The sequence below is a fragment of the Octopus bimaculoides genome, chromosome 7, assembly GCF_046866305.1.
Source record: "Octopus bimaculoides isolate indiv1 chromosome 7, ASM4686630v1, whole genome shotgun sequence".
In the NCBI taxonomy this organism is placed as follows: Eukaryota; Metazoa; Mollusca; class Cephalopoda; order Octopoda; family Octopodidae; genus Octopus; species Octopus bimaculoides.
The window spans coordinates 59995072-60018665 of NC_142934.1; the positions used below are offsets into that span (position 1 = coordinate 59995072).

Consider the following 23594-nt stretch of genomic DNA (forward strand, 5'->3'; position numbering starts at 1 on the left):
TTAATACACATACACAACACACACACACAATACACCCACATGCATACACATATCTATGGCAGGTTTCCACATAGTTTCTGCCTACCTGATTTGCACACAAGGCATTCATTAGACCAAGGTGTCGCACAGTGACTGAACCCGAAACCATGTGCTTTCAAACCATGCTTCTTAACCACACAGCCATAACTATGCCTATCAACATTTTTTTTTTTTTTTATATTTCCTCTTCGAATTTTCATTTTCTCATCCCATTTTAGTATATTTTATTTTATTATCATTATTTTTTTTTATTCGAAGAACATTCTGGGAAGACAGTAAAGAAATTTGCCTTTTTTGATTTCATGACTAATATCAACCACCTCAGTGTTGAAATATCTGAACACATTAGTTCATTAGAGTGGCATTTATAGACTTCACTTTGCACAATAAATCAGCTGGCAGAGCCCATCCCACTCCAAGAAATACTAACAGGAAGAATTGAAATTAACACTGCAAAGCTAATGAAATACTTTATCACTTTTACAATGCTTATGCAATGTACAGCAGTAAGTTGTAACATACTAAGAAATTTATATACAGCTACATGTATGAGACCAGAGTGAAATGGATGTCTTGGAAATACAACATAGTTCTGGACAAAGGATACAACCTGCAAACAGTTTGGATGTTAATTCAACAGTTTTGTTGACTTATTTCTATTGAAATACATGGCTTTTGTTTCAGCTAATTTTGAAAATGATCTTGTAGCTTTTATCTTTTACTTGTTTCAATCATTTGACTGTGGCCATGCTGGGGCACTTACCTTGCAGAATTTTTAGTCGAACGAATCAACCCCAGTACTTTTATTTTTTAAAGCCTGGTACTTATTCTATCGATTCTTTTGCCAAACAGCTAAGTTAAAGGAATGTAAACACACCAACACCTGTTGTCAAGTGGCGGTGGAGGGAAACATTTGGGCTTCTTTCAGTTTCCGTTTACCAAATCCACTCACAAGGCTTTGGTTAGCCTGAGGCTACAGTAGAAGACACTTGCCCAAGGTGTCATGCAGTAGGACTGAACCCAGAACCATGTGGTTGGGGAGCAAGCTTCTTACCACACAGGCACATCTGTGCCTAGGAAGAATTTAATGAATTTAATAAAATATTGTTGTCATTATAATGTTGGAACATAAATTAACATGAAATTTTGACAGAAAGTTTTAGTTTAATTTAATCCTTTAGCATTTAAACTGGCCATTTCAAGCCCAAATATTCTACCTGCTTTATGCTCATATGACTAGATCTGGCTTCTCACACTCACCCTACAATGTCATTCTAAAAATAAACAATTATAGCATATCCAAATCTTTCAGCTATGAGATAATGCACAAATAATTCAAAACAACGTAAATAAATAACCATTAAATTTGACAACATGAATGTTAAAGGATTAATACAGTAAACTTGTATCATTGGTCCATGGGGTAGACTCAAGTGGGTCAGTATGAAAAGGGTGAAACCATATCAACTAAGGCAGCTACAATACACTTCTAGCAGGAGACAGAGGGTATGTCTGTACCATTGCGTGCAATGGATAGCTATGAGGTAGGGGGGGGGGGCTGCGGCAATTCTTTGTTAGAAACGTGCTGGTAGGCAATATTTTAAAATTATCAGCAATCTTTGAATTTACAGGTCCCATAATGAATTTTGCAACAGAAATTTAATGCTCAAAGGGATACCTACTTTTACTGCCATGATTTTACCACTGGGACGATGCCTCATTTTCTCTACCACACCATAAGCACCTTGACCTAGGGTACTTAAACTTTCCAAATCATCTGCATCACAGTTGAACTTTTGTCCTCCTATATTGATTTCAGTTTTGGAATCCAAATTACCAGGGGGATTGCTGAAAAAGAAAAAAAAAACAGAAACAAATTAAATAAGATTTAATCATCACTTAATGTCTGCTTTCCATGCTGGTATGGGTTGGATGATTTGATGGTTGGCAAGGCTGGGACTGACACCTGGTTCCATTGTCTGTATTAGCATGGTTTCTACAGCTGGATGACCTTCCTAATGCCAACCATTTTACGGAATGTACTAAGTACTTTTTAGGTGGCACTATCACCAGTGTTATTGATTATATATTATTATATCTCATCATCATAGTTAACATCCACTTTTCTATGTCTGCATGGGTCAGATGAAATTTACTGATGCAATCAATGCAATATTTCCCTGAGGGAAGACATTATTTTTTTTTAACCGAAACCCAAACAGTGATTGTTTTTACACTCATCACATGATGTGAAGGACAAACACACACACACAATTGCTTCTTTCAGTTTCCATCAACCAAATCCACTCACAAGGCTTTGGCTGGCCCAAGATTATAGTAGAAGACACTTGCCCAAGGTACAGTGCAATGGAACTGAACCCAAGACCACATGGACAGGGAACAAATTTCTTAACCTCACAACCACATTGGCATGCATGCACACACACACAACTTCAATTACACATCCACTCTGTAAACAGTGTGAGTATACATGTGTGTACATGTTTGTTTATATATATATATATACATATAATGAAATTGACATACACTATTCTCAGCTAGTTAATATGAAATGGTGGTTGTTAAATTAGAATCTTTAAAAGTGAAGAGTATTGGTAAGACTAGACCCCTCCTTTGCAACACTAGTAGTATGATGTCAGCCAGCTGCAAGTATCAATATTTGATTAAATTTCCAATAGAAGCCATGTTCACATCACACTAAAATAAAAGGTATGAAGAGAATGCCACAACTCCTACATATTTATCTCCTGTAGAATTTAGCTTTGTGCACTTACTGAAACAAAAACAAAACATATTTTTCCCCCATATTGGTGTCTGAAATGTTAATTATTTCTGTAGTAGTGTTTTCTAACAAAGGCACAAGGACACAATCTTATCATAACATCGACTTCCTCTTGTTTGCATGGGTCAGATAGAATTCGTTGAGATACATTTTCTATGGCTGAAGGCCTTTCCTATCACCAACTCTTACTTGTTTCCAAGCAATGTAATATTTTCCCCCCATGACCAGACATGCTTCTATAGAAGACTGGAAAAGAAGGATACCATATGTATGACAGTGACACCTCACTGAATGATTATCATTAATGTCAAGATAAGGAAACACACACACACACACACTGACAAGCTCCTTTCAGTTTCCATCTATTAATCCATTAGTATTTAAACTGGTCATATCAGACCCAAATATTGTACCCTTATGTTTAAACAGGCCTCTCAAACCTACCTTAAAATGTCATTCTAAAAATAATATCATTGAAATTTCAAAGTTACAAGATAATGTACACTGAATTCAAAACAATGTGAATAAATAAGCATTGTATTTGACAGAGTAATCTGAATACTAAAGAGTTAGACCCACTGTGATTTTTGTCAGGGGCTATTATAGAGGACACTTGCCCAAGATGGTCACATAATGAAACTGAACCCACAATGTGGTTTATATCAACACCAGTATTGAACTGGAGTTTATTATATTGACCTTTTAAAAATGAAAGGTGAAGTCAGTCACAGTAGGACCTGAACTCAAAATGCAAGAGAAGTAACTAAATGCCACAAGGCATTTCTCTAATAACAATATGCTGTAAATTTAAATTTGTTAACATCAATCCTGTTATTATTATTATACAGTGGAAATTTCCAATCCAGCCAAATCTATGGACATATTTAAATTTTCTAGTTGAAGAAATATTTTGCTTCATTGATATAATTCACGAGAAAAGTGTGAATCTCACTTATTCCTTAGTTATAAATGTTAGGCTTCATGTCTACCAGGAAAAGGAAATAGAAAACCATTCCATTCCATTCCTCATATGCTATGAACATCATCATCATCATCATAGCAATCTACATCTGGAAATAGATAGGTTTCACAAACAACCAAGGCAGACTGAAACAAGTAACACATTAGGTAGGTCGACATCCTACTGCCTCAGTCAGCTGTGAATTTGAAAATTCTTTAAAAAATAAATAAATATAAAGGTAACATAAGAAAACAAAACCAAATGTATTAAACTACTACTCAGTGCATTATAGCACATTATTTTTTTAAAAATGTGGAATTAACTGTGAAAACACAAAACATTGCTTTATTTGTTATTATGGTTTTGTGAGATTTCAACCATGAGAAACCTTTTAAATAAAACTGTTTAATACCCAGAACCAGGCAATTAGTCTTTGTTTAATCCAGTTGTGCTACAACTTGGTCAACAAAAGCTTATACAGTTTCACTTTTGTTTATATAGCAATGCATGAGAACTTAAAGATCTGTGTAAAACTGAGTTTATAGGGTGTTAAGAAAATGGCCTGACCTCCATCATTTCCATGTGTCCTATGCTGGTGCCACATACAAAGCACTCTGTCCAACCCTTGCAAGCATGGAAAAGTGAATGTTAAAATGATGCACTCTTCTTTTCTACACTGTTACATACCATAATTCTTATAATTTATCTAGGGATAAATATGCATGGACACATAGGGTACTTGAAGATGATTGGTAAATGCATGGATCAAAATGTAGAGTAGATTTTTAAACTCTAGCAACTGTAACTAATAGATAAGGCAATAAAGCCTGCCTGATAGTAAGTTAGAAAAAAAAAATTCACTTGAAAAATTCTTAGAAAAGGTTAAGAATTCAAATGTTTAGAAAGACAACAAAATCAAAAAATAATTCCAGGGAGCAAGAGAGATGAGTCATTGTTATCTCTAGTGGTCAAGTATCCATCATTGACAAGACCAAGAAAGGTCGGTCAAAATCATATCTTGTGGGCTTGGCACTGAAAATGGTAGGGATTTATCTCCATGTTAGCAAATATAAATAAGTGTGCATTCTGCACTAAAAAGTCAATATGAGAGTTTCTCTAATGGTGTCTACAGCAATAAAGTTTGTTCTAAAGGTACAATAGGGATAAATATTACCTCTTGGTATTAATACTGCCCATCGCTAACATTTATATTCATACAAGCAGTGTCGTTTACTTCTGATCTTCCATGAAAACAGGTCCAGTGACACAGAAATTTTACTTGGCTTGAAAACAAGCGAGGGTTGGCAACAAGAAGGGCATCCAGCTGTAGAAAATTTACTTCAACAAATTCTGTCTGACCCATGCAAGCATGGAAAAGTGGACATTATAATGATAATGAGAAGGAAGAAAAGGGCATGAATCCTAATTCTTTTTATCAACTTTGGCCTTGTATTGCAACTTCAAGCAAGATATTTTTAACCCTAAGTTGGCAACAACACCATTTGTAATAAGAACCATGAGATAAGAGCCTAAAAATAAAATTACTATCAAAAAAGAAAACTTTGGTGATCATGTAAGTGAAACATTTACAGTTTTTACAGGGAAGGAAATGAAGGTAGAGTCACTAAAATCTTCAACTGTTTATCTTAACCTATTGACTCAATTACCTAGTTTCAATTAATTGACACCAATAGTAACTTTCATTTTTACCCTCTTCAAATTCATAAAGGAAGAAGGGAAGGGAATGTTTTGATACGTGTGCCTTTCTCCAGAGGCAACCCCAAACTAGTAACTGAAATAAATGTAAACAGACTCAATCCAGCAGAGTAAAATCTTAGTGCTATGAAAAATTAGAAACCTGGAAAGAGACTTGAAGGAACACCACCTAAACCTAAGTTTAATTTCTTCATTAAATGATCTAAAATAATTTGCAAGTTTTTCAAGTACTTTTACTAGCTTGATTGCCAAGTTTTACTTCATAAATACCTATTCCCACTGTAAAGAGCTCCGGCTTATTATAATAGTTAAAAATAGCCACTATCTTATTTTTCTTAAATTAGTAACCAGCTTTTACTCTAGCTTTCTATATTTCTGTAGTAAGAAAAGCACTAAGTAAGCCGTAACACTAGAGCACCAGACTAAATGCATTACAAGACTGAGTCCCATCCATTTAGGTTTCAAGAACAGATCTTTAAACATGCATTTTTGTTTTTAAAAATGGATTCATTTTCCACTAGGTGACTTTGCCTTTCATTCAATCAAAGTTATTAAATAAGTACCAGTAATATGTACAGGTGTACAATGCAATCACAGGAACACCTTGTTCTCTGCAAACATTAACATCATTTTGTGAAAAGAGAACTTTAATATTTCTGTCTGTCAGGTTTTAATTCTAGGTAGAAGGCAGTCACCTTTACATACGAGAGGGCACTGAAAAGTTCCTGGCTTTAAAAGGTATTGCAAAAAGCTTGGTTGGAGGCCCAACCTTCTGAGTTCTTTTACAGGGCTTAGAAAAACTGAAGGACTGTTGCAATAAGTGTGTGAATCTGAGAGGAGAACATGTTGAATAAAATCATAATTAACAGATCCTCCTGTATTTTCTTTTACTCAAAGCCAGGAACTTTTCAGTAATCCCTTGTAAGCCTCCAAAACCCATTGAGAATAGAATGGATACCGCACAGTAACATTCAGTTTTCCATGTTAGCATTCACAGGACAGTCACAATAAATTTGAACATTCCCAACTCCATAACAGATGTCATTCTTATTACGAACGACTCAACTTTGAAGTGAGAAACATTTAAAAATAAGTAGAAATTGCTCACAAGACAAAAAAAAAAAAAATAAGTTCTCAGAAACATAACACAATAGTTGTAAAAAGGTTTAACCTTTCTTTTACTACAGAAATCTGATATGTCCACTCAAAATTTCATTACTTTTAACTGTGAAAAGCAGTTTTATATAAAAGTCTATTTTTGTTACAGAATATTATGTTTGAAACTATTTTAAAGATATATCAAGTTTAGTAACGCAAGATAAGACTTGCAAAAACCACCAGTTTTATTTTTTTGGTAGATATTTAATATCATTACTGTTAATAACCATGAAATAAAACCATTCAGTTAAAGAGTTAAAATCATGGTCATATGGGCAATACTCCCAACAACTTACTCATATGATCTCAGTAATTAAAAGAAAAAAAAAGAAACATAACCAGGAACAGAAGAATGGAATTCTTGTAATAATTGAGAAAATAGCATAGAATGTGAGGGAAGGTGGAATTTAGTTAACAGGAGGGAAAATGTAAACATGATATTCGTGTCTTTCTCAAACATGAGGAAGTAACTGGAAATGGCTTCAAGTGGAAATCAAATCTAGGTTGTATAAATGGTTAGCAAATTATAGGTGCAGGCACTGCTGTGAGGTTAAACAGTTTTTCTCCTGAACCCATGTGATTTCAGGTTCAGTCCCACTTTGTGGGACCTTGAACAAGTGCCTTCAACTATAGTCCTGGGCTGACCTAATCCTTGTAAGTGGATTTAGCAGACAGAACTGAAAGAAGACTGCCATATGTACGTATGTGTGTGTGTGCATTTAATTTTTTTTTTTCATCTTTATCTAGTTTCAGCTCATGAGCTGTGGCCATGCTGGGGCACCGCCATGCGTACTTGTTTTTGACTTTGCATGATAGCTGTAAACGAGTGTCACTCTTATACAAGCAATGCCATTTCTTTCCAATCTTCCATGAAGAATCATGTGGAAATATTCCTTACTTGGAAATAAGTGAGGGTTGGTGACAAGAATGGTGTCCAGCCACAGACAATATTCCTCAACGAATTCATGCAAGCATAGTATAATAGACATTAAAACAATGATGCTGATGATGATACCAACTCAAACAACAACAGAGCAAGAAGAATGAATTTTATTGAAAATAAAATAACTGTAATCTCAATGTTGCTTCTGATGTTACAAGCAAAACAATAAAATCAGTACATCTTACCATGAGGCTGCCTCTTTATGGTTATGTAATAAAACAGATCTAGAATTCAGAATTGAAAATTTCTCACCTTGAACCAACTTTTTATTATTGCAAAAGAGTTTCCTTACTAAAACAACCTAGTTGTTTGATTTCACAGATGAATTATGTAGATTACACAGATGAATTATCTAAGTAATCAAAAATAAAATCTAAACATAGCCCAGCCCAATAAACAAGAGTCTGATAAAAAAATTAAAAAAAAGAAAGAAATAGAAGCTGAAAAGCTATCATCCCTCTTTTGAAAAAAAAAAAAAAAAAGAGAAACGCACCCTCCCGCTTGAATATAGAATTAAGTAGAGAAGCTCTTAAACAAGCAATCCAAAATTAAGAAGCATAGGAGATACATGCATATTTAATCGATGGTGCTTGCTTTAATTAATCTCAAAGAATTAAAAGAAGCAAAACCAACCCTCAGCAGAACATGAACTGAGACCAGGAAACCCTCAAATTAGATGCACTAAATCATCTATTCTGGCAATTCAGTTTTAACTATTTTGGTTACCTTAAAAAATATTTAGGTTACCATCATCATCATGGTTTTAACATCCACTTTTCCATGCCTGCATGGATCAGATGGAATTTAAGGCAGATTTCCTGTGGCCAGATGCCCTTTCTGTTACCAGTCCTTACATGTTTCCATGTAAGGTAATATTTTCCCATAGTCAGACAAGTTTTCATGGAAGATTGAAAATAAAGAACATAGTTATATGAAGATGACACATATCAAGCCAAGGAGACACCAACTCTCTCTCGCACATACACACAAATATGATGAGTTTCTTTCAGTTTTTGTTAGCCAATCTTGGGTTTTCTGATACGAATACCTCTCGTATGTATGTATGTATGTATGTATGTATGTATATGTGTATGTATGTGTGTGTGTGTGTGTGTGTGTGTGTGTATACATACATACATACACATCATATTTTTAAAGTTTAATTTTCTATGCTTACATGGGTCAGATGGAGTTTATCGAAGCAGGTTTTCTACAACCAGATACCTCATCCTGATCCCAACCCTCACTGGTTTCCAAGCAAGGTAATATTTCCCCATAACAAGACACGTTTATGCAGAATACAAAATTTTGGAAATAAGTAACACTCACATATGTATGTATGTATGTATGTATATATATATATATATATATACATACATACATACATACATGCATACATACATACATATATACACACACACACATATCAGCTAATGTCCATGTTCTATACTGGCATGGGTTGGACATACACACATGACAGATGTCTTTCAATTTCCATTTACCAATTCCACTCACAAAACTTTCTACTATAGCCCTAAGACAACTAAAGCTTTGCAACTGGACTTCATAGACAGAAACTAAAAGAAGCACAATATATATGAACATATATGAATGTGCAAGTGTTTTGGTGTTTGTGCTTGTGTTTCTTCATTATGTAATAGTTGTTTAATGAACATCACTGTCATATAAGCAGTATCTTTTGTTTCCCAATCTTCCAGCTATGAGGGGAAAAAAAATACCTTGCTTGAAACATGGTCAAACTTGAAAGGGCATAGAAAACCTACCTAAGCAAATTTCTTTTAACCCATGCAAGCATGGAAAACTGGACATTAAAGTGATTAATGATGGAATACAATGTAGAAAGCAAACATAGATTAGAAAAAAAAAAATCATACTTTATGAACATGTATCAGGAAGAAATTGACCAACATAATAAGAAAAAGTCTTTACTTACACACAGTCATTTTGTAAGGATGGTGGCAAAGTTATGCCAGGTGGTCCTGCAAATAAAACGGAAATTTTTTTTCTTAGAGCAGAATTAGACAGTGCTTCAGATTACAAAAAGAACAGTCAAAACAATGTGCATGCATGCTGGGGGGAAAAAGTTGAAGTATTTTCTGTATCAGTCATGGACACTAGGTGTTTGTTGAAGTGGTACAGACACATTTTGAAAGGCCTAGCATAATTTTATGAAAACCTGCACTGAAGGAAGGAGTAAGGTCTTTATTCAGTGGAATAACAATGTTAATGTATACCAAGTCCCCATTAAAATACTGAGCACTTTGAACCAGCCAGGCTAGAATTCTAAAGCCAAAAATGTTTGGCTGCATACCACCAGCCTGGTATTCTGTTCTGCCATGAGATTCTGAAATCTATCATTTTTCCAGTGACTTTCATGTGGATGCCAACGGTTAGGTAGGAGTGCACATCTGGCAGAGGCCAGGATTCAAACGTCTGAATCTACCAACTCAGAATTCCAGTGCTGACTGTATGTTATCTTTCCAACAATTTCGATGCAAACATCTACAGTTGGGTACTGCATACCTGGCAAGGTGGGGGTTGGTGGTCAGGGATCAAAGAATTGAGGAACATTGCATTCCTCTTCCTCCTTTTTCTTCAATCTCCCTTTCACTCCTTTCAAGTTGCATGTATATAAATATCTGTGCATGCTTAACTCTTACCCTCCGATCAGTCTGGTGTAAGGTTTGCTTTCATTTTATCTGTGTTATTTACTCAGATGAGACAGTACTAACACTCTCTGTAGGTCCATCTTTCTGGTGACAATGATGCAATTGATCGATAGTTTAAGTTTGAAGTTTTTGTCTCAATTTAATTGACTATTATATCTTCTTCACCAAAACTTTCTGCCACCAGAGCCAGAAATCTTAAGGAGAATTTGAGAAACTATTTTTATTATTGTGAGAAAGGTGGCAAACTGGCAGAATTGTTAGCATGCTGGATAATATGCTTAGCATTTCTTCTAGTTTTATGTTCTGAGTTCAAATTCTGCTAAGGTTAACTTTGCCTTTCGTCCTTTGAGAGTCAAAGTAAGTTACCAGTTGAGCACTGGAGTTAATGTAATCAACTTACACCCTCCCCTAAAATTCCTGGTACTTGTATAAGTAGAAGAGTGAGTAGCAGAATAGGTAGAGGGCTAACAAAATACTTTGCTGTACTTAATTAGACCTCTTTATATTCTGAATTCAAGTAACTACCAGGGCTGACCTTGTCTAACTTATGTTAATAAAGACCTTTCAAAACATAGTCAAGAAGATTAAGACTCAGACATAGCAAGTTTTGCTTTTTCTTTTTTCTATGTTTAAGATCTGTTCAAGTATGCCAGTATGGGAAAACTGCTGAGGGTGACAATGTTCACACACGTGACACCTTATTTCTGTACTTAGAGATATATCTTTTCCCATTGAGTACATTGACAATAGAATAGCTTTCACAAAAGAGAAAAAAAAAAAAAAAAAAAAACAAACAGGAACATTCCATTTTGCTGAGGGCTTATTAAACAGTTACTTTTTATGTTTTTGGATCTGGTGTTAATATCCACTGAGATGGAAGCAACATCCTATCAGTTGACATATAGTCATTTCAAAAGAATTATTAGATACTACAACAGATATTTGCATAACTATGGTTGCTTGAAATTTTGGAGGTTAATAATTACTGAAACTGTGCAGGCAGTGTAATGTGGTTTGGGGTTGCAAAAATGACATGGCAGTAGTAAACCACTGAAGTGTGGTAGTAGTAAACCAGTCTGAAATTTAAAGTTTATTGAGTTATAAGACCAAGAGAAAGTCTTTCAGTAAAATTAATACAAAATAAAAATTACATTTGTTTAATTTGAGAAAGATGTTGACAGGGTCCCATGGGCTGTAATCTGATGAAAAATGTCAAAGACAAAAAGTGAGGATGAATGTCTCACGAAGAGGCCCAATGAATACAATGAAAAACTTCAGTCTCTCCCAAACCCATTTCATTGACCCTTTCACTATAAAATTAAATTTCATGGTTATTCCAGTAATGTGCTAAATATCTACCAGAAAACAGAATTGGCATTTTCTGCAAATCACGTTGCTTTACTAAACTTGACATAGCTCAAGAAAAAATAGTTTCAAACATGACATAGCTCAAGAAAAAATAGTTTCAAACATGACATTCCTCAATAAAAGATAGACGGACATATAGAAAGGCTTTGCACAGTCAAAAGTAATGAAATTTTGAGTGGATAAATCTTATTTCCAGAGTAAACACATTAAGTTCAACAACTGTTTCTACTGCATATTGAATTTCAAAAACCAGCAATTGTTTTACTACTCTCATCTTGCAGTGAGACCATCTTTCTCTGGAACCCTATCTGGGGACACATTACACCATTACACATAATCATATACTATTTTGAACTACATAATCTAAGGGATTAGGGATTATTTTGCACTCCTTAAGCTAAGGGAAAAAACTTTAATCCCTTCCTCTGTTGCAGAATATTTGTGATTTATTTTCTCAGTCTTTTGTATTTCTTATGGCAACTTTTCGGTCCCTTTTGAGAAGGAGAGTGGGTGGAGTGTATTTGTATATATTCTTTTCTACTCTAAGCACAAGGCCCAAAATTTTTGGGGAGGGGACCAGCCAATTAGATCAACCTCAGTATGCAACTGGTACTTAATTTATCAACCCCGAAAGGATGAAAGGCAAAGTTGATTTCGGCGGAATATGAACTCAGAACATAAAGACAGACGAAATATCGCTAAGCATTTCGCCCGGCGTGCTAATGTTACTGCCAGCTCACTGCCTTAGCACATATATATATATATATATTTCAGGATAAACTGGAAATAGTGGAAATAATGGGGGGGGGGGGGGGAATGAAGAATAATGGAAAAGAAAGGGGAGGGGAGTCAGTGAGTAAGAGAATAATGGTCAGAGCAAGGAAATAAAAAGAATACCAACAAACCCTCTCTACCCTCTCAACTTAACCCTGCTCATCTCTCTCTGCTCTCCTTATTCTTCACAATTACAATTACTCCTTACTCCTGATATTTCAAATTCATCCTGTAGTTTATAGGTACAGGCATGGCTGTTTGGTAAGAAGCTTCCTTCCCAACCACATGATCTTGGGTTCAGTCCTATATGTAATATCTTGTCTTTTACTATAGCCCTGAACTGACTAAAGCCTTGTAAGTGGATTTCAAAGACAGAAACTGAATGAAGCCCAATATGTGAGTGTTTTATTGTCTCCTTTTGACTTCAAGTGATAGTTGTAAAAGAATGTCACTATCAAGCAAATGGTGTCCTTTGTCTTCAATCTTCCATGAAAATAGGTTTGGTCATAGTAAATCTGAGTCAACAAATCCTATTCAACCCATGCAAGCATGGAAAAGTGGATGTTAATGCATTATTTCTGCTCTTGTTCCTCAAAGCAAAAAATATATTCTAGTGTTTGAATAATTTAGAAATGTTATTTGCAAACACAGACTATCACAAGTATCTGTAGAGTTTACTGTTTTACTTTTACAGATAAAGCCGCAGTCACTACTGTTCCCTTTACATCCAACTCCACACATACACAAATCCCTTCATCTCTTACCACTAGATGCATGCATGATCGCCAAGTGCAGAAAACATTAGTAATCATTCCAACCCAACAAGGTACCCGGCTATTACATTCAATCAGTATACCCCTGCTAGCTTTATCTTCACCAAAGCCTCCAGCCTCCCACTCTCTATAGGGGTCTTAAAATGTTTCAGCACAGATTAGTGGATAACCAATAAAATTCAAATTACAAAATTTCCTTTTCTCTTTTACATGTTTCAATCATTAGACCATGACCATGCTAGGGTACAAGTGCCTTGAAGGGTTTATTCAAGCAAATCGACCCTAATGCATTGTTTCTTTTTTTAAAGTTTGGTACCTATTCTATCAGTCGCTTTTGCTAAACTGTTAAGTTACGGGGATGTAAGCTGGTTGTCAAGCAGTAGAGTGGAGGGACAAATACAAACACAATGACACATACACACACACAAAAGATGGACTCCTATACAGTTTCCATCTAATAAATTCACTCACAAGGCATTAGCCATCCTGGGGCTACAACAGTAAAAGACACTTACTCAAGGTGACTGAGCTAGCAATCACATGGTTGCAAGCAAGCTTCTTAATCAGACAGCCAGCCAAGCCTGTGCCTATAAATGGAAGGTATGTACATATCTGGGGCAATGTAGCTTGCTACACATAAACTAACATCATTAACTAAGCTATTTGGTTGATTGGCAGAGACACATTTACCAAAATGTTGTAACCATCTCTGCCTCTTCTACTGCTACTACAACCACTTCTGCTTTTCTGAACTCACAAACTGTATAATATCTCAATGCCACTCCACTATTTCACCTGATTTTTACCCAATCATCCCTCTCCTACAAAAGCACAACCTTCTAGAATTTCTTCTTGGCTGATATATTACATACAAGCTTTGACCTACTGACCTACAGAATATCAGCCTGAACTTGAACCTTAGCTGTCTGGAATGATTAGCAATATAAATCATGGTTGCAACCCTTTTTCAGTCAATTATTGCACAAAAAAAAAAAAAAAATCACATGGAAGCTGCAGAAATTAAAAATTTAACATAAGTACAAGTGTGGCCGTGTGGTTGACAAACTTACTTCCCAACTATGTGGTTTTGGGTACAGTTCCATTGAAGGGCACCTGGAGTAAGTGTCTTCTTCTACAGACCTGGACCAATCAAAACCTTGCAAATTGATCTGGTAGACAAAAACTGTGTTTGTATATGTGTGAGAGAGTCCTGCCACCACTTGACAATTGCTGTTGGTTTGTTTACATCCCCTACAATTTAGCAGTTCAGCAAAAGAGACCAATAGAGTTAATACTAGCATTAAAAATAAGTACTGGGGTTGATTTGTTCAACTAAACCCTTTAAGGTGGTGCTCCAGCAAGACCATAGTCCAAGGACAGAAACAAGTGAAGAATAAAAATTAGTGTGTGAAAAATATTGTTCTTTTTTCATTTGCAGAGGGAGAGAAGAGCAGTAGTAATGACCTCAACAGATCAGATCATATATAGTTGGTGGTCTCAGTGCTGGAAGTGACAAGGATTTATCTTCCCACTAGTGATATAAATGAGTGCATTTTACACCAAAAGCTAATATGAGAGTTTCTCTCATGGTATCTACCGCAGTATAGTTTGTTCCAACAGAACATCCACATTTAAGTGGGGATAGATATTACCTCTCAGTATTAATACTGCCTCTCTTGCTAATATATATTTTTTTAACAAACTCACTGTTCTGGCACTGTTATTCTATATATCGCTGGCAGGGAGATTTCTCTCTTGGTAACTACTGCAGTATAGTTTGTTCTAACAGAACATCTATGTTTAAGTGGGAATAAATATCACCTCTTAGTATTAATACGGCCTCTGTCGCTAATAAATATATATAGTTGATGTTTAGCTTAAATTTCTTCAGACTGATCCCAGTAGGCAAAAACATAGGCAGATTGGGATGAAAATAGATACTGTCATAAATAATAGCGTTCAAGTACTCTTGAACATATTATTTCATTAGTTTACACTGGGTGATTCAACAGGAGCAGTAAAAAGAGCTTCAAAATTTGTCACATTAAACCAGTGGTTCTCAACTATTTTTTACCTTTGAACCCCTTTGATTACTATTTTATTGTGGTGGATTCACATAACTATTTGATATTTAAAAATTAATTTTGTAGATGCTTGTTTCAAAATTCCTATTTTGTTTATCACACATCCACTTGTGTAGGTTGAACTACATAAAATGTTAGAGAAAGAAACCTAGCTGCTTCTTGCAATAAATACATCTAATGCAAAATTTTTTCATGGACCCAATTTACTATTTTGCTTGTATGGACATTAAAAAACTTATAGAGATCCTGAAAGTTCAGATGGACCCTGGCTGAGAACCACTGCATTAACCCTTTAGACACAACCCTCCTCCAAACTACCTTTGGTTTTATGATACAAATTTCCCATTTTAAAGTGATTTAAATAAAAACCTTCCATGTTAATTTATGTTCCAAATATCAACTTAATATTGTCAGTTATCTTCTTTCACTTGTTTCAGTCATTTAACTGCAGCCATGCTGGAGCACCGCCTTTAGTCGAGCAAATCGACCCCAGGACTTATTCTTTGGAAGCCTCGTACTTATTCTATCGGTCTCTTTTGCCGAACCGCTAAGTTACGGGGACGTAAACACACCACTATCGGTTGTCAAACGATGGTGGGAGGACAAACACACATACATACATATATATATATATATACATATATATGACGGGCTTCTTTCAGTTTCCGTCTACCAAATCCACTCACAAGGCTTTGGTCAGCCCGAGGTTATAGTAGAAGACACTTGCCCAAAGTGCCACGCAGTGGGACTGAACCCGGAAATTTTTTTATTTTCAAAATTAATTGAAACAAAGACAGTGTATTTCAACAGAAATATGATAACAAAAGGGTTAAACTAAATGATCATATTGTCCTTCTACATCCAGCTATAACTCAATGGATTAAGTTAACTTGAACTATTAACATTTTAAGAGCAGGGTTCAAATTTTGGTATAAGTTAGCTGAAACAGTAAAGCATCTGGCAATGCAAATAAACACCTCACAGTATTTAGTCTCACTTTGCTAGTTTCTGAGTTCAAATGTTGACACTGTTGACATAACCTCTCATTCTTTCCAGAGTAACAAATCAAGTAACAGTGTAAATACTTGACTTGGTAATTTTTTTTATTCTTTTACTTATTTCAGTCATTTTACTGCAGCCATGCTGGGGCACCACCTTGGAAAACTTTTAGCCGAATGAATCAATCCCACTACTTATTTTTTTGTTAAGCCTGGTACTTGTTCTATCAGTCACTTTTGCAAAACTACTAAGTTACAGAGAGGTAAAAACATCAACCACTGGTTGTCAAGTGGTATTGGAGGACAGACACACATAAACACAGACAGACAGACAGATAGATGGATGGATGGATGGATGGATATGCAAAAGGCTTCTTTCAGTTTCCGTCTACCAAATCCACTCACAAAGCTTTGGTTGGCCTGAAGCTATAGTAGAAGACACTTGCTCAAGGTACCCTGCAGTGGGACAGAACCTGGAACCATGTGGTTGGGAAGCAAGCTTCTTACCACACAGCTATGTCTGTGCCTCTCGCTCTCTCTCTCTCTCTCTCTCTCTCTCTCTCTCTCTCTCTCTCTCTCTATATATATATATATATATATATATATATATATATATAATTAGACTGGAGCCTGGTGTTGCCATCCGGTTTCACCAGTCCTCAGTCAAATCGTCCAACCCATGCTAGCATGGAAAGCGGACGTTAAACGATGATGATGATGATGATGATGATATATCACACTTGTGTTAGTTTGTTTATATACCCATAACTTAGCAGTTCATCAAAAGAGGCAGAATAAATGCTAAGTTTCACTCTTTAATATTTAATCTGGCCATATCCATCCCAAATATTCTACTTGTTTTAAGTTAAAAATAGCTAGATCCAATCTGTTACACCTACCCTACAATGTCCTTCTCAAAATATACAAACACACCATTGAAATCTACAAAATGAAGCTAGAAAATAATGTGTGAATAAATGAGCAATGCATTTGGCAAATTTGAATGCTAAAGGGTTAAAAAAAATAAGTACTGGGATCAATTCATTTGACTAAACCCTTCAAGGTGGTGCCCCAGCATGGTCACAGTCAATTTATGGGCTGTGTGTGTGTGTGTGTGTGTGTGTGTGTGTGTGTGTGTGTGTGTGTGTGTGTGTGTGTGTTCATGTGTTATGAGAAACCTTATCATCTAGATTCGATTCAAATCAATTCCACAATTTCTGTAATGGTTGAGTAAAACTGAATTGGAAAATAGCTGAGATGACAAAAGCACAATAGCTTCGGCGAAATAGCTTTGCTTGCTATGCAGGAAGGGAATTCAATATGGTGTAGTCAGTGTAAACAATTGATAAACAAATACTACAATAAGATCTTTGGCAGACTGACAAAGAGAAATCAAATCTTGGAGCACATCAGATAGACTGACATAATTAATAGTATAAGCAAAGACCATATATTCCTTAGCAGGCTTGCTAGAAGCAACAAATTCTGTTACATAGGTGATATAATTAGTTTTGAAGATGGAACTTTTAACAGTACAGTGTCTAAGTTCAGAGGTGAATGAAAGATTAAGGAGCTGCTATTTCTGTCTGTCTTTCCAGAGCCCCTGACACAAACTATTTATTAGATTTTTGTTTGAAATGCAGTGAATATTTTAATTATTTCTGAACATAATAAAGAATTTATTAGAATAATTTTGTCATTATTAAGCTGGTGGTTGGAACATACTCTTTTACTTGTTTCAGTCATTTGACTGTGGCCATGCTGGAGCACCGCCTTTTAGTCGAGCAAATCAACCCCACGACTTATTCTTTGTAAGCCTAGTACTTATTCTATCGGTTTCTTTTGCTTAACCGCTAAGTTATGGGGACGTAAACACACCAGCATCGGTTGTCAAGCAATGTTGGGGGGGACAAACACAGACACACAAACATACACACACATACATATATATATATACATATATACGATGGGCTTCTTTCAGTTTCCGTCAACCAAATCCACTCACAAGGCTTTGGTCGGCCCGAGGCTATAGTAGAAGACACTTGCCCAAGGTGCCATGCAGTGGGACTGAACCCAGAACCATGTGGTTGGTAAGCAAGCTACTTACCACACAGCCACTCCTACGCCTAAGTTTTGATGGAAGGTTTTAAGATAACTTTTAAAACAAGGTGTCTGTATCATAGAACCAGAGGGAGGTTTCAGGCAAGTTGGTATCAAAAGGTTTGAAGTGATTTAAATCAAAACCATCCATCAAAACTTAAATATTAATTTATGTTCCATAGAACAGCTTAGTGATGAATTTATTTCACTAAATACTTCATTAGTTTCAAAATTAATTTAAATGGAAGCAGTACATTTCAACATAAATATAGCAATAAAAGGATTAAATAAGGTTTAAGACTTAGGCAAGAACCTCAACCAGAAAATGAAACTGAGTTATATGAGTATCAGCTCTAGGACACTAATGTAAACAAATCTTAACTTAGAAAATTATTTGAGGCAACACAAATACGTTAAAAAAAAAATTTTTTTAAACTTTATACCATTATCAGACATTTCAATTCATGAATTCCTTACAACCATGTAAAGTACCGATAAAACTATAACCAACAACATACCAGAACACTACTACAACACCTACATTCCCAAAACACTTTACCCTCTTTCAACACAGATAAATACCAATACAAACTCGAAGTGTATGCTGGAGGCCAACAGATCTTAAGGAATTTGTAACTAGCCTACACGAAACCTAACTTGTACTTGCTCACTAAATCAGTTTGTCCAGTAAACTAGAAAAGCTTAAGTTTCTCAATGAAGAATATTAATGTGATATGTAAAGTAATAAGTTGCAGGTAAGAGACTGCCTTCAACCATTACACTGCAGTTATGCTGGGGCCTTGTCTTGAAGGGCTTAGTCAAACAAATCGACCCCAGCACTAATTGTTTTTTTTTAAGCCTGGTACTTATTCAACCAGTAATTTTTTGCTGAACTGCTAAGTTATGGAGACATAAACAAACCAAAGCCAGTTGTCAAGTGATGTTGGGAGTATAAAGACAAAGACGTGTGCGCGCACACACACACATGCAGGCAGGCATGCATGCACACACAGAGGTTACTTTCTGTTCCCGTCTACTAAATTCACCCACAAGGCTTTGGTTGGCTCAGGGCTATAGCAGAAAACAACTGCCCAAAGTGCTATGCAGTGGAACTGAACCCAAAACCATGTGGTTGGGAGGCAAACTTCTTACTACATAGCCATGCCTGCATCTATGTGGTTATGAAATTTGCTTCCCAATAATGTGGTTGGGAATGTAGTTCAGTCCTACGGTGAGGCACCTTGAACTAGTGATTTTGCTACAGCCCCAACTTTGTGAGTGTATTTGGTAGATGGAAACTGAAAGAAGTCATCATGTGTATAAAAACCATACCAAAATAGGTCTCACCAGTGCTGGTGCCATGTAAAAAGCAAAAAGGCACTCAGTCCACTCTGTAAGGTGGCTGGCATTAAGAGAAGCATCCAGCTGTAAAAACCATGCCAAAACAGACAGTGAAGCCTGTTGCAGTCTTCTGGTTGCCAGCTCCTGTCAAAGCGCCCAACCAATGCCAGTATGGAAAATGGACGTTAAATGATGATGATGATGATGGTGTGTGAGTGTATGCACACGTGTGACTTGACATCATGCAATGGTTGTAAATGAGTGTCACTGTCACACAAGAAGTACATTTGTTTCCAATCTTCCATGAAAATATGTCTGGCTGTGGGGAAAATATTATCCTGCTTGGAAACAAATGAAAATTGGCAACAAGAAGAGCATCTAGTTGTAAAAAAAAAACAAAAAGAAGCCTACCTCAATAAATTCAGTTTGAATTCAGTCTAATTCATGCCAGCATGGAAAAGCGGACATTAAAACAATGATGATTAGGGTGGTGTGGGTGATAGAGAGGTTAACAAAAGCAAATTAGACTCATAGTTTCTATGCAACATACTGTATAACTATCAATGTGCAGCAACTATTCATCAGACAGTGCTAAGTGAGTATAAACAAAATTGACTTGGGCTGTTCAGTAATGGTTTCCTTCACTAATGAAAATAATAGCAAATTTTTAGAGAGAGATTTTCTTGTCAATTGAATTGACTCAACTGTTATTTATTTGTATCTAGCTGAGAATGATGTAAAGCTTGGAAGAATTTTAATTATCAGCACAAAGGGAAGAAATTAAATGATGTAAGGCCTAATGCAGCTAGCTTCCAGGCCTTACAACAAAAAACATAGTAATCTTCATCATTATTGTTTTTACATCAACTTTTGCATGCTTGCATGGATCAGATGGAATTCATGGAAACAGATATTCTGTGTTCAGATAGCCTTCCTGCTGCCAGAGCCTTGCTTGTTTGCAAGCAAAGTGATAAATCCTCATGGCTGGACATGTTTCCACAATGAAAAATAAAGGAAATAAAAGACAACGCTTGTATGTCAGAGACAGTCACAACCATACCTATGATAGCTTCTTTGAGTTTCCATCTACCAGAGCTAGAGAAAAAGACACTTGCCCAAGTTATCACATAGTTGTGGAGCTAAACCTAAAACCATGTACTTGAGAAACAAACTTCTCAACCATGGAGTCATATTTGTACCTATAACCAACCAATAAAATATCCAGATTCATTAAGTCTTACTTCAGAAAGTGTGAAAACTCCATTAATCATTTAAATCATAGAAATACCAATGAAGACTTCATTTCCATATATTCTATCTAGGAATAGATAGTAAGCATTCATGCAGGAGCAAAACTTGCTTAGGGGTTGCAAACCCAGCTTTTTAGGAAAATGTTCAAAGTGTTTTCAGTGCCCCACAAAAGTTTTAGGGGACATGTTTGCACCCCCTGTCCCCTAGCCTATGATAGTTAGGAGAAGTCAGTTTGGCAAGCTTATCCCTATCCAAGCAATATTATCATGAGATTAAGGCAGTGAGCTGGCAGAATCATGAGCGCAAAAGGTAAAGTGTTTAGTGGTATTCCATCTGTCTTTGTGCTCTGAGTTCAAATTCCCCTGAGGTTGACTTTGCCTTTCATCCTTTTGAGGTCAATAAAGTAAGGAACAGTTGAGCACTGGGGTCAATGTAATTGACTTACCCACTGCCCCAAAATTGTTGGCCTTGTGCCAAAATTTGAAACTAATATCATGAGTTGAGCTATATCTCTATACAAGCTTACAGCAGTCATCTTGAATGCTTTTTCTGTAGCTTTTTCTGTAGCTTCTCACATCGGGCCACTGAAGGCTAAATTTATTTGCTATGGCAGAGTGAACACAGCCGATAAGATAAAAACCATCAACCTTTTGGCTGATCATTCTGTTGACTCACATAGTTCTTAACTTTCTCTCTCTTTCAGATGTAACACTAACTATTTTCAACCTTCCAAAAATTAGTTATTTACATGATTTACATTTCAACTGTCTATCTTTCTTATGACTACTACTGATACTACGTTTCTAAAATAAAAAAAGAAATAAAACTCTTCTTTGGTCCAGTTAATTTTCCTGCATATTGACTGACCCACTGAAATCTACAAACAACTGTTAAGCAGCACAACTTCTTGCTGCATACCTTGCTACTACTACGTGGTTCACCCAGGCTTGTTATTCTGTGCTTCACGCTTCGGTAAACCTTAAGAAATAAATAACAATATGGCTGGCTGAGGTGAAAATATCTCAGAGGAACATTCAGCATTCTGAAATTTGCAGAGGCTTGCATGTAAGATATAGAGTAAAAAAAAAAAACTCTGATAAATTATAATAGTCCAAGCAATTAGTGCACAAAAAACCTGCTTAAAATCTAAGAATGAACAAAAGAAATAACTTTAATAAAATCAGCTGAACTACACAGGTGTTGCAGATTGGGCTGGTCTTAATCCTTTTAAAATCAACTTGTTTGAAACGGCCCCTGGTTTTGATATAATCTTCCTGAATTAACCCTTTAATATTCAAATTACTCAGTAAAATATAGATCTTATCTATACATTTTTTTTTTTTAATTAATCAATGCATTATCTCATAGTTTCGAGATTTCAATATTGCGATTGTATATTATTAGAAGGATGTTGTAGGCTAGGCGTCAGAGGTCGGATACAGTCAATCTGAATATAAAACAGGAAAAATATTTGGATCACATAGGACCGATTTAAATGCTAAAGGGTTAAAATTATCAATATTAAAACTTACCATTAAAATTTTATACTAACCTATGATCCAAATACCAGCTATGACAGATGTTTTACTAAAGTATTTCCAAAATAATTTAAAACAACGGCAGTAACTTTCAACAGAATTATAGCAACAAAAGGATTAAACCCAACTAATGAAAGCAATGAACATGTTTCAGTTTTATTAAACCTCTTCAGAAAAGCATGTTCAACTCAACTGGCAAGACTAAGAGTAATCTACATATACATACACATACATATATACACACACATATACACAGAAAGAGAGAGTGCGGGAGAGACAGAACACAGAGATGCTGATTATAAATATTGACAATCTTATTTCTTTATTGCCCACAAGGGGCTAAACATAGAGGGGATAAACAAGGACAGACAAAGGGATTAAGTCGATTAAATCAACCCCAGTGCGTAACTGGTACTTAATTTATCGACCCCGAAAGGATGAAAGGCAAAGTCGACCTCGGCAGAATTTGAACTCAGAACGTCACGACAGACGAAATACTGCTAAGCATTTCGCCCGGCATGCTAACGTTTCTGCCAGCTCACAGAGGGGAGAGCATTCTGTATATTACATAAATGATTGAGTCACACATATTTAATATAAGGTGAAAGACGAAAGAAGTAAATTGTGTTTACAGCTGGTCAGTTCTTTCAATGACAAGTTTATTCTAGGCCTTTAAAAATGGCAAAACCAGGTGGCATTGTTTGGAAGAAAGTTGTTTTTCAAAGAGTTGGCATCATTGTCCAGTGGGAGGGAGTGTGGGTGTGTTTTCATGTGTGTGTGTGTGTGTGTGTGTGCACGCACGTGTGCATGTGTGTGTGTGCCTGTGTATCTGAAAGGAGTGTCAATGGAAAAGAGAAGGAAAGAAAGAAGGAAGAAAGGAAGAAGAAGGAATTGTGTTTACATCTATACAGCTGGTTAGTTCAAAAAAGGAAGGAGACAAATATGAAAACCAAGTTAATTGGGTTCAATTCTAGTTAGCACAAAAATGTCCCACTATCTGGGTTTCTTGCTGTTTTCAGGCTCTGTTGTTCCAAAGTTGAATAACGATTAAGAATAA

The 23594-nt window shown here is 35.9% G+C and overlaps 1 protein-coding gene across 1 annotated transcript in view; it reads right to left on the minus strand.

The window, feature by feature from the left end:
• Positions 1-23594, minus strand: part of LOC106875020 (dual specificity mitogen-activated protein kinase kinase 6) — a 65596-nt gene that overhangs the window by 26836 nt on the left and 15166 nt on the right. Inside the window, exons 2-3 of the mRNA XM_089355377.1 lie at positions 9575-9620; positions 1722-1887 (exon numbers count right to left, since the gene is read on the minus strand). Coding sequence (XP_089211503.1) covers positions 1722-1887; positions 9575-9620 — 212 coding nt within the window. The remainder of the gene's footprint in view (positions 1-1721; positions 1888-9574; positions 9621-23594) is intronic.